The following is an 11,567-nucleotide window of genomic DNA, read 5'->3' as shown; positions in this document are numbered from 1 at the left end:
CTCGCTTTTTCACCCAGGCTGGAGTACAGTGGCACTATCTCGGCTGACTGCAAGCTCAGCCTCCTGGGTTTATGCCATTTTCCTGCCTCAGCCTCCTGAGTAGCTGGGACTACAGGCGCCCGCCACCACCCCCGGCTAATTTTTTTGTATTTTTAGCAGAGACGGGGTTTCACCGTGTTAGCCAGGATGGTCTCGATCTCCTGACCTCGTGATCTGCCCACCTCGGCCTCCTAAAGTGCTGGGATTACAGGCATGAGCCACCGCGCCTGGCTTAATGCCCTCATTTTCATTTCTGATTTTGGATATTTGAGTCTTTTTTTTTTCTTAGTCAATCTAGCTAAAAATCTGTCAATTTTGCTGACCTGTAAAAAAACTTTTAATTTTACCTATTCTCTTCTTTTCTTTTTCTTTATTTCCACTCTAATCTTTGTTTCCCATATTCTGCTAGCTTGGGTTTAGCTCTTTTTCTAGATCCTTTAAAGTGTATAGTTAGGTGACTGATTTGAGATCTTTCTTTTATTTTTTATTTTTATTTTCTTTTTTTTTTTGAGATGGAGTCTTACTCTGTCGTGCAGGCTGGTATGCCATGGTGCAATCTCAGCTCACTGCAGACTCAACTTCCTGGTTCCAGTGATCCTCCCAACTCAGCCTCCCAAGTAGCTGGAACCGCAGCCAGGTAACACCACACCTAACTCATTTTTGTATTTTAGGTAGAGGTGGGGTTTCACTATGTTCCCCAGGCTGGTCTTGAACTCTTGAATGCAAGTGATCCACCTGCCTTGGCCTCCCAAGGTGCTGGGACTACCCGCCTGAGCCACTGTGCCCAGCCAGTTTGGCAGTGTTTTCTTTTTTCTTCTTCTTTTTTTTTTTTTTTTTTTTTTGAGATGAAGTCTCACTCTGTTGCCCAGGCTGGAGTGCAGTGGCGCAATCTCGGCTCACAGCCACCTCCGCCTCCCGGATTCAAGCGATTCCCCTGCCGCAGCCTCCCAAGCAGCTGGGGTTACAGGCACCCACCACCACGCCTAGCTAATTTTCTTTATTTTTAGGAGAGACAGGGTTTCACCATCTTGACCAGGCTGGTCTCGAACTCCTGACCTCGTGATTCACCCGCTTTGGCCTCCCAAAGTGCTGGGTTTCCAGGCGTGAGCCACCACACCCAGCCAGCAGTGTTTTCTTGAGAATTTTTTTTATCAGTGTTCAAAAGCAACATTGATCAGCTGTTTTCTTGTACTGCCTTTGTCTGGCCCTAGTATCAAGGCAACACTGTCCTCATAGAATGAGTTAGAAAGTATTTCCTCCTCGGCCGGGTGCGGTGGCTCGTGCCTGTAATCCCAGCACTTTGGAAGGCCAAGGCGGGCGGATCACGAGGTCAGGGGATAGAGATCATCCTGTGGAACACGGTGAAACCCCGCCTCTACTAAAAATACAAAAAATTAGCCGGCCGTTGTGGCAGGCGCCTGTAGTCCCAGCTACTCGGGAGGCTGAGGCAGAAGAATGGCGTGAACCCGGGAGGCGGAGCTTGCAGTGAGCCGAGATCGCGCCACTGCACTCCAGCCTGGAGGACAGAGCCAGACTCCATCTCAAAACAAACCAAAAAAAGAAAGTATTTCCTCCTCTTCAAGTTTTTTAAATACTTTGCAAAGGATTGGCATTAATTTTTCCTTTCAACGTCTGGTAGAGGCTGGGCGCAGTGGCTCAAGCCTGTAATCCCAGCACTTTGGGAGGCCGAGGCGGGCGGATCACAAGGTCAGGAGATTGAGACCATCCTGGCTAACACGGTGAAACTCTGTCTCTAGTAAAAGTACAAAAAAATTAGCCGGGCGTGGTGGCGGGCACCTGTAGTCCTAGCTACTCGGGAGGCTGAGGCAGGAGAATGGCGTGAACCTGGGAGGCGGAGCTTGCAGTGAGCGGAGATCGCGCCACTGCACTCCAGCCTGGGTGACAGAGCTAGACTCCGTCTCAAAAAAAAAAAAAAAAAAAAAAACAATGTCTGGTAGAATTCACTGGTAAAGCCATCCAGTCAAGAGTATTTCTTTGTTGGGAAGATTTTAATTGGTAATTTAATCTTCTTACTAGTTACAGGTTTACCCATATTTTCTTTTTCTTTTTTTTTTTTGAGATGAAGTCTCACTCTTGTCCCCCAGGCTGGAGTGCAATGGTGCGATCTCAGCTCACTGCAACCTCCACCTCCCGGTTCAACTGATTCTCCTGCCTCAGCCTCCTGAGTTACTGTGATTGCAGGCACGTGCCACCACGCCCAGCTTATTTTTGTATTTTTAGTAGTGACAGGGTTTCACCATGTTGGTCAGGCTGGTCTTGAACTCCTGATCTCAGGTGATCCGCCCACCTTGGCCTCCCAAAGTGCTGGGATTACAGGCCTGAGCCACTGCGCCTGGCCGGTTTACCCATATTTTTTCTTTGTGATTCAGTCTTGGTAGGTTTGTGTTTCTAGAGATTTGCCATTTCATTTGGTTATTCAATTTGCTAGTGTACATATGTTTATACTATTCTCTTATAATCACCTTAATTGCTGTAAAGTCACAGTAATGCCCTCATTTTCATTTCTGATTTTGGCTATTTGAGTCTTCTTTTGTTTCGTAGTCAATCTAGCTAAAAATTTGTCAATTTTGCTGACCTGTAAAAAACTTTTAATTTTACCTATTCTCTGATTTTCCTTTATTTATTTCCACTCTAATCTTTGTTTCTTGTGTTCTGCTAGGTTGGGGTTACCTCTTCTTTTTTCTAGATCCTTTAAAGTGTATAGTTAAGTGACTGATTTGAGATCTTTCTTTTTTATTTTTATTGATTTTTTTTTTTTTTTTGAGATAGAGTCTCACTGTCACCCAGGCTGGAATGCAGTGGTGCGATCTCGGCTAACTGCAACCTCCCTCTCCCAAGTTCAAGTGATTCTCCTGCCCCAGCCTCCCAAGTAGCTGGGATTACAGGCCTGCATCACCATGCCTGGCTAATTTTTTTTTTTTTTTTTTTTTTTTTTGAGACGGAGTCTTTCTCTGTCCCCCAGGCTGGAGTGCAGTGGCACAATCTCGGCTCACTGCAAGCTCCGCCTCCCGGGTTCACGCCATTCTCCTGCCTCAGCCTCCCGAGTAGCTGGGACTACAGGCGCCCGCCAACACGCCAGGCTAATTTTTTGTATTTTTAGTAGAGACGGGGTTTCACCGTGTTAGCCAGGATGGTCTCAATCTCCTGACCTCGTGATCCGCCCGTCTCGGCCTCCCAAAGTGCTGGGATTACAGGCTTGAGCCACCGCACCCGGCCCATGCCTGGCTAATTTTTGTATTTTTAGTAGTGATGGGCTTTTGCCATGTTGGTTAGACTGGTCTTGAACTCCTGACCTCAGGTGATCCTCCCACTTTGGCCTCCCAAAATACTGGGATGTTGGCATGAGCCACCACTCCTGGCTTTCTTATTTTTAAAGGTAGATGCTTACAGCTATACATTTCCGTCTGAACGCTGCTTTAACTGCATCCCATAAGTTCTGGTATGTTGTGTTTTCATTTTCATTCATCTCAAAGTGTTTTCTAATTTCCTGTATGATTTCATCTTCAACCAGTGATTAAGAGTGTTTACTTTCCATACAGTTGTGAGTTTTCAAGTTTTCCTTTTACTGATTTCTAGTTTCATTCCATCATGATTATAAAATACTTAGCACTTTGCCTACTTTCAAACTTTTAAAACATTAATATTTGTTTTGCAGCCTAATACACTGTATACTCTGGACAATATCCCACATGCTCTTGAAAAGAATGTGTATTTTGCTGTTGTTGGGTCAGTGTCTGTATATGTCCATTAGATCTAATTGGATTATCATGTTGTTCAAGTGCTCTTTCCTATTGATCTGGTCTCTGTATTATTAACATTGAGGTAGTGAGGTTGCCAATGATTGTCAGGAAACTCTATTTCTCCCTTCAATTCTATCCTTTTTTACTTAATATGTTGTGGTGCTCTGTTGTTAGGGGCATATATGTTTTAAATTATTATATCTTCTTGTTGGATTAAACTTCTTATCAGTATAGAATTCCCTTGTCTCTCATAACCATTTTTGGCTTAAAACTTATTTTGCCTAACACATGGCCACTCCTGGTCTCGTTTGGTTACTTTTTTTTTTTTGAGATGGAGTTTCGCTCTTGTTGCCCAGGCTGGAGTGCAATGGCGTGATCTCAGCTCACCACAACCTCTGTCTCCCAGGTTCAAGCAATTCTCCTGCCTCAGCCTCCTGAGTAGCTGGGATTACAAGCAGGAGCCACCATGCCCAGCTAATTTGTGTGTTTTTAGTAGAGACGGGGGTTTCACCATGTTGGTCAGGCTGGTCTCAAACTCCTGACCTCGTGATCCACCTGCCTCGGCTTTCCAAAGTGCTGGGATTACAGGCATGAGCCACCACGCCCAGCCAGAGAGACCCATTTTAACCACACGAGGACCCAGCTAAAAACCCTTCCCTGGTTCTGTCACCATCAGATAAAGCCTAAGCTCCTACATCTCTGCCCTGTACTTTTTCACTTTAATAATGACACTCCAGGCTCAGTAGCTGACGCCTGTAATTTCAGCATTCTGGGAGACTTGAGGCGGGAGGATTGCTTGAGTCCAGGAGTTTGAGACCAGCCTGGGCAACACAGCAAGACTAACATCTTTACAAAATCTTTAAAAATCAGCTGAGCGTGGCGGCACACATCTCAAGTCTTAACTACTTGGGAGGCTGAAGTGGGAGGATCGCTTGAGCCCAGCCAGGTGAGACTTCAGTGACTCGTGATCGTGTCACTGTACTCCAGCCTGGGTGACAAAGTGAGACCCTCTCTCTAAATAAATAAATGAGCACCTCCTTGTACTTACTGGCCTCCTCTCCTTTGGTTCCCCCCTCTCCCTCACTCCACCCTGTTAGTCTGAATGTTACTCATTCTTCAAGACACATGCAGAAAGTATTCCCTGATCCCTTCCAGGCTCCACACTCAAGAGCATGGCCTAAATGCCCGGTTCCTTCCTCAGTGCTCCATCTTAGCTCACACTCCTTACCACACTGTATTGAAAGTATCTTGACTGTCCCTTCTCCTCAACTGGCTAACTTCTAGAGAGCAGAAACATGACTGCTTGGAAGGTCATTAAAAATTCAAATCCTGAACATTACTTAATCCTGTGGATATGAATCAGTAATTCTTAAAAGCAAAATGTTATTTATCATTAAATATTAACAATATAATCACATTTTCTTGCATCTCTGGCAAGTTTCTTGGTACAGCAATTTTAAGGAACAGACTCTTTAACAGCAGTTAAAGCCGCCCGATAGCTCACGCCCATAATCCCAGCACTCTAGGAGGGCAAGGCGGGAGGATCGCTTAAGGCCAGGAGTTTGACACCTGCCTGGGCAACATTGTGAGATCTCATCTCAAAAAATATAATAAAGAAAAACAAAGCAGTTCTAGGTCTAGGGGGAAAAGCAGCTCTCCAAGCCAAAAACCAACTCCCAAGGTGCTCCTGTAAACTCGTGCTGGGAAAATTTCCTATTTAATCTCAAAGGCAAACGAGCTCACGGGCGCCCACGACGCATTTCCCAACCACAAAGATTGGTCACCCGCACGGAGACACCGCCAGCTGCCTATGACCCAGCCTCAAAAGTGGCAGAGTCCCTCCCTCTCTCTCCCTAAACTGCAGTGATGGGCATCCCTGGGCTCTCCTCCCAGACGGTTCGGAAGTAGGGACTTCTGCTCCTAATCCCAGCCCCGCAGCCTCGCCCTCAGCCACGGGGTGGAAGTCAGGACAACAGGCTTCAAATCCCCTCCCAACTCCGGGACGCTTCTGTCCCCCCAGGGCGACGGGGGACCAAGTCCCGACGCCCCTGCAGCGGCCGGGGGCTGTGGTCTGGGTCCGAGCGTCCCATCCAGGCGCGTTCCGGGGAGGTCCTGGGAGGGGCCCCGCGCGACCAGAGATGTTGCTTCAGAGCCTGCGTCCTGGACAGGGAAGTGGGAGCTGGGCCGAGGAGAGCCGCTGGAGAGGGAGTCAGCCAGGAAATGCTCCGCGTCAGGCCGTCGGGGATCGGCCGCCGCGCTGGAGATCCCGGCAACGAGCGCCTTGCACGGAGAGGCCGCGCATTGTGAGGATTAAGGGAGCCGAGGGTGGCCTGGAACGGGGAAGGTGGCGCCGACCGGGACGGATTGTGGGACGAAGGACAGCGGGAGGCACCGACGCGCAAGTGCCCCGGCCGTGCGGACGGCACGGACCGACCGCCCCGCCGCCCCGCTCCCGTAGCTGAGAGCCGCGACGCTCTTAACCCAGTCCGTCCGCTCCGTACCTCGCCCGCGGCTTCGCCGGCATCCAAACAGCCTCCCGCCAGCGCAGCTGGAGTAGATCTGGTCTCCGCGATCCGCTTCCGCCTCACACTCACCCTCCTGCTCGCCCCGCCCTCGGTACCGCCTGCGCTCGCACGATACGCAAGCCGCGCAAACGTCACTTCCGGGGCCTTTGGCTCTTCACCGAAGGAAATGCGAGCCGGATCGAAAGGGTCTGAAGAGGGCGGCCTCCAGGCTAAAGCTGGGGCACTGGGGAGCCCTGGAGAAACCTGTCTTTCCTAGTCTGTGGCTCAGTCCCTGCTTCCGGCTTCCGACGCGCAGCAGCCGGAGGGCGACGCTGGCCCCAGGGCGATCCTGGCGCTGCGACCGCGGTGGTAGCGCGAATGAGAGGTGGAGCAGGGTCACTGCGCCGATGGACGCTTCAAAAAGTCTTGAGTTTCAGCCCTTCGCGGATGCGAGGATGTGACAGGTGTTCGAGTTAAAGGGTCTTAAGGCGATCGGTTGATCCAAAAGCAGCTGAATCTTTAGGAGGCCCAGGCAGGAGGATTCCTTCAGGCCAGGAGTTCGAGACCAGCCTGGGCCACAGAGCAAGATCACCGTCTCTACAAAAGAAATTTTACTCGCTTGGCGCGGTGGCTCACGCCTGTAATCCCAGCACTCTGGGAAGCCGAGGCGGGCGGATCACGATGTCAGGAGATCGAGACCATCCTGGCTAACACGGTGAAACCCCGTCTCTTCTAAAAAATACAAAAAAATTAGCCAGACGTGGTGGCGGGCGCCTGTAGTCCCAGTTACTCGGGAGGCTGAGGCAGGAGAATGGCGTCAACCTGGGACGCGGAGCTTGCAATGAGCCCGCGCTGCACTCCAGCCTGGGCGACAGAGCAAGACTCTGTCAAAAAAAAAAAAAAAAAGAAAAGAAAAAAAGAAATTTTACAAATCAGCTGGGCATGATGGCATGCACCTGTGGTTCCAGCTACTGGGGAGGCTGAGGTGGGAGGATCGCTTGATAGCCCAGGAAGTTGAGGCTACAGAGATCCCTCCACTAAACTCCAGCCCCGGTGACAGAGCAGAGCGAGACCCTGCCCACCCCCTCCCCCCCCAAAAAAAGCATAACCGAGACCCAGAAGTGCAATAAATTAGCCAGTGTCACAGAGTTTTAATAGTTGAGTCACAAATTTAATCCTGTTTACGTGATTCTTTACGTGATTCCCATGTAAGGAATGTTAAAAACAGTATCTAAATACTGATTGCTCTGCGTCCTGGATGCCATCTATGGTGTAAGGTGCAGTCAGCAAGAAAAAAAAGAAAATACTAAGCTGTGGCTCTGAGATAGGCCTGGGTTGCAATCCCAGCTTTGCTAATTATCGCTGCTGTGTTCTTGGACAGGTTGCCTAAGTTTTCAGTTTTTTTTTTTTTTTTTTTTGAGAGTCTCACTTTGTGGCCCATACTAGAATGCAGTGGTGCGATCTCGGCTCATTGCCTCCTAGGTTGAAGGGATTCTCCCACCTCAGCTTCCCAAGTAGCTGGAATTGCAGGCGCCCACCACCACACCCAGCTAATATTGTATTTTTAGTCGAGACGGGGTTTCACCATGTTGGCCTGGCTGGTTTCAAATCCTGACTTCAAATGATCCACCCCCCCTTGGCATCCCAAAGTGTTAGGATTACAGGGGTGAGCCACTGCGCCCGGCTAATTAATGTATTTTTACTAGAGACAGGGTTTCACCATATTGGCCAGGCTAGTCTTGAACTCCTAACCTCAAATCGTCCACCTGCCTTGGTCTCCCAAAGTGCTGGGATTACAGGCATCAGCCACCGTGCCCAGCCTGAATTTCTTTGTTCGCTCTTGTTGCCCAGGCTGGAGTGCAATGGCACGATCTCGGCTCACCACAACCTCCACCTCCCAGGTTCAAGCAATTCTCCTGCCTCAGCCTACCGAGTAGCTGGGATTACAGGCATGCGCCACCACGCCTAGCTATTTTTTTTTTTTTTTTTTTTTGAGGCAGTCTCGCTCTGTCGCCCAGGCTGGAGTGCAGTGGCATGGTCTCGGCTCACTGCACTCAGCCTCCCGGGTTCACGCCATTCTCCTGCCTCAGCCTCCCAAGTAGCTGGGACTACAGGCGCCCGCCACCACGCCCGGCTAATTTTTGTATTTTTAATAGAGACGGGGTTTTCATCGTGTTAGCCAGGATGGTCTCCATCTCCTGACCTTGTGATCTGCCCGCCTCGGCCTCCCAAAGTGCTGGGATTACAGGCGTGAGCCACTGCGCCCAGCCAATTTTGTATTTTTAGTAGAGAGGGGGTTCCTGCATGTTGTCAGGCTGGTCTCAAACTCCTGACCTCAGGTGATCCACCTGCCTCAGCGTCCCAGGCATGAGCCACCAAGCCCAGCCTCATTTGGTTACTTTTTGCATGGAATTTATTTTTTCATTCTTTTGTTTTCAATCTCTTTGTGTCTTTGTATCTAAATTGAGTCTCTTACAGACAGTATATAGATGGATCATGTTGTATTTTATTTTACTTATTTTTTTACATTTCCCAAGGCTCTGTCATCCACCTTTTCATTAAATCATTCTACTAGTCTCTCCTGGGCTCAAGTGATCCTATCACCTCAACTGCCTGAGTAGCCTGGACTGCAGGCACATGCTACCACTCATGGCCTATATTCTTCTTCTTTTTTGGGGGGGTGGGGGGGCGCTTAAACAACAGAAATTTATTTTCTTGGTTAGGGAGTCTAGAAATCCAAGTTAAGGGCTGGACGCAGTGGCTCACGCCTGTAATCTCAGCACTTTGGAAGGCCGAGGCAGATGGATCACCAGAGGTCAGGAGTTCCAGATTGGCCTGGCCAACATGGCAAAACCCCGTCTCTACTAAAAATATGAAACTTAGGCATGAAAATAAAAGAAATCCAAGATCAGATCATAGAACTGGCAGGTTTGGTTTCTCCTGAGGCCTCTCTCCTTGGCTTATAGATGGTCACATTTTCACTGTGTCCTCACATGGCCTTTTCTCTGTGAACATGCATTCTTGGTGTCTCTGTGTGTATCCAAATTTCCTCTTTTTATAAAGTCACCAGTCAAACTGGACTAGGGCCCACCCTACTGGCATCATCTTAACTCACCTCTTTAGAGACCCTATTCCTAAATACAGTCACATTCTGAGGTATTGGAGTTAGGACTTCAACATATAAATTTGGTGGGGATCACAAGCCTATAACATAATCATAATTACTTAAAAAATAAATAATAGTGATATAGAATAAGGAGGCAGGAGTGAGGTTTTGGGAGCCTAGGGAGAACCTAATAAGATGATGGCACCAAGTTGACACCATAAAGGACTGTGAGGGTGAAGCCATGTGGGAAGGAAGAGGAGAAGGAAGATGCCAGACAGTCCTGGAGGTTAGACAGGACTTAAATGACTTTCAGAATGGTCACTAATCCAAATATGAAAACTCTTGGGACTCAGAAAATGATAGGACTAAGCAAAAATCCAGCACCAGGGCAGGTGGCTCATGACTGTAATCCCAGCACTTTGGGAGGCTGAGGTGGACAGATCACCTGAGGTCAGGAGTTGGAGACCAGCTCTGGCCAAATGATGAAACCCCGTCTCTACTAAAAATACAAAAATTAGCTGGGCGTGGTAGCGCACACCTGTAATCCCAGCTATTGAGGAGGCCGAGAGAGGAGAATCGCTTGAACATGGGAGGCAGAGGTTGCGGTGAGCCAAGATTGCGCCATTGCACTCCAGCCTGGGCAACGAGTGAAACTCCATCTCAAAAAAATAAAAATGCAGCACCAGTGCAAATGTTTTGGCTTCTTCTTGTGTAGCTCATCTCATATCTCCCAGCTAGAAAGTTTCCTTGTAATGTAGAATCCCTCTTGCTGGGATATAAACCTGTATCCTCCTGTTCTGTCCCCACGGAAGAGATGTCACAAGTCTGTTCATGTACTGGAATACTATTATTTATCTTTTCTGTAGACTTATTTTCCGCAAGTTGTTTTGGCTTCTTTTCTGTAACTGGATCTGGGTAACCTGGCAGTGCAGAGCCAGGCCCTGGGCTTCAAGACAAGGACACACCAAGGCTCAGGACACAGACATGCCCCCACTCTGCTACCCACCAGCCTAGGGACTCAACTGGGCTAGTTAGTCGGCTTTGCCAAACTCTTCATCTGGAAAACAATGTTAGATTCTGGTTAATTTAGCTCTGAATGTAATCATATCTATTTAAACATTTTTTTTTTTTTTTTGGAGATGGAGTCTCGCTCTATCACCAGGCTGGAATGCAGTGGTGCAGGCTCCGCCTCCTGGGTTCAAGTGATTCTCCTGCCTCGGCCTCCTGAGTAGCTGGGATTACAGGCATGTGCCAACACACCCAGCTAATTTTTGTATTTTTAGCAGAGATGGGGTTTCACCATGTTGGCCAGGCTGGTCTTGAACTCCTGACCTCATGATCTGCCCACCTCGGCCTCCCAAAGTGCTGGGAATACAGGCGTGAGCCACCACACCCGGCCTATTTAATCATTTTTAAGGTTTTCTAAAAATCAAGCCCTCTGTATTACTTCTCTCAAGCTTTGGGGCCTAAACTAGAAGAAATCAAAGTCTGATTTCTGCCTCTTATTTTTCTTTACATTCTATTTCAGCTCATAATGCTTGGTCATTTTTTCAGACAAATGGCAGCTTGGACTCAAGTTCACTATGAAGTTCACAATTACTCCTTGGCCATTTCGAGCCAACAGTGGTGTGGTACGGCCATTCCCTTCCTCATTTCAGTCACCCACTGACCTCCAGGTTGCTCCTCAAATCCAATAGTTTGTGGGCACTTGGCACACAGTGGATCTCCATGCTGGACATCCATGACAACAGCCCATTTGATTTTTCGGTTTTGTTTTGTTTTTTGAGACAAATTCTAGCTCTGTTGCGCGGGCCAGAGTGCAGTGGCACGATCATCGCGGCTCACTTGAACCTCCACCCCCAGATTCAAGGGATTCTCCTGCCTCAGCCTCCTAAGTAGCTGGGATTACAGGTAGGTACCATCACGCCCAGCTAACAACGGCCCATTTGATATTCTCACCTTCTGGCTTCTAACTGCCACCTCCTCTCGTAGAGTTAGGTAGAGTTGATCCCATCCAAAATCTAGTCTTACGGAATCCCCATCTGATGACCATCATCTCACTTCCTCAACACCCTTGTGTCATAAGCTTGCTTTCAGACCCTATCAGGCTTTGGACCTGTACCCCTTTCCAAGCTGCAGAGTCCAGAAACTGGCCTG

The 11,567-nt window shown here is 48.6% G+C and overlaps 1 protein-coding gene across 1 annotated transcript; it reads right to left on the bottom strand.

The window, feature by feature from the left end:
- Positions 1 to 841: 841 nt before the first annotated feature.
- LOC134731480 (uncharacterized) lies at positions 842 to 11,140 on the bottom strand. The gene is made up of 3 exons (XM_063609957.1): positions 11,081 to 11,140; positions 6,302 to 6,577; positions 842 to 6,080 (listed from the first exon to the last, which is right to left on the bottom strand). Exons 1-3 carry the CDS (start codon positions 11,138 to 11,140, stop codon positions 5,721 to 5,723), a joined length of 696 nt encoding a protein of 231 aa, XP_063466027.1. The 3' UTR covers positions 842 to 5,720.
- Between the last annotated feature and the right edge of the window lie 427 nt (positions 11,141 to 11,567).

The sequence above is a fragment of the Symphalangus syndactylus genome, chromosome 9 (genome assembly GCF_028878055.3).
Source record: "Symphalangus syndactylus isolate Jambi chromosome 9, NHGRI_mSymSyn1-v2.1_pri, whole genome shotgun sequence".
In the NCBI taxonomy this organism is placed as follows: domain Eukaryota; kingdom Metazoa; phylum Chordata; class Mammalia; order Primates; family Hylobatidae; genus Symphalangus; species Symphalangus syndactylus.
Note: the sequence above shows the minus strand (reverse complement) of the source record. Positions and strands in the feature narration are given on the sequence as shown.

Excerpts from the sequence above, each read along its gene's own strand:
- LOC134731480 (XM_063609957.1), bottom strand. The coding sequence starts at position 11,140 with ATGGAGATCCACTGTGTGCCAAGTGCCCACAAACTATTGGATTTGAGG. Across the intron at positions 6,578-11,080 it reads ATTTGAGGAGCAACCTGGAG|GAAAGACAGGTTTCTCCAGG; the intron begins GTCAGTGGGTGA and ends GCCACAGACTAG. Across the intron at positions 6,081-6,301 it reads CCGGCGAAGCCGCGGGCGAG|GCGCTCGTTGCCGGGATCTC; the intron begins GTACGGAGCGGA and ends TCTCCGTGCAAG.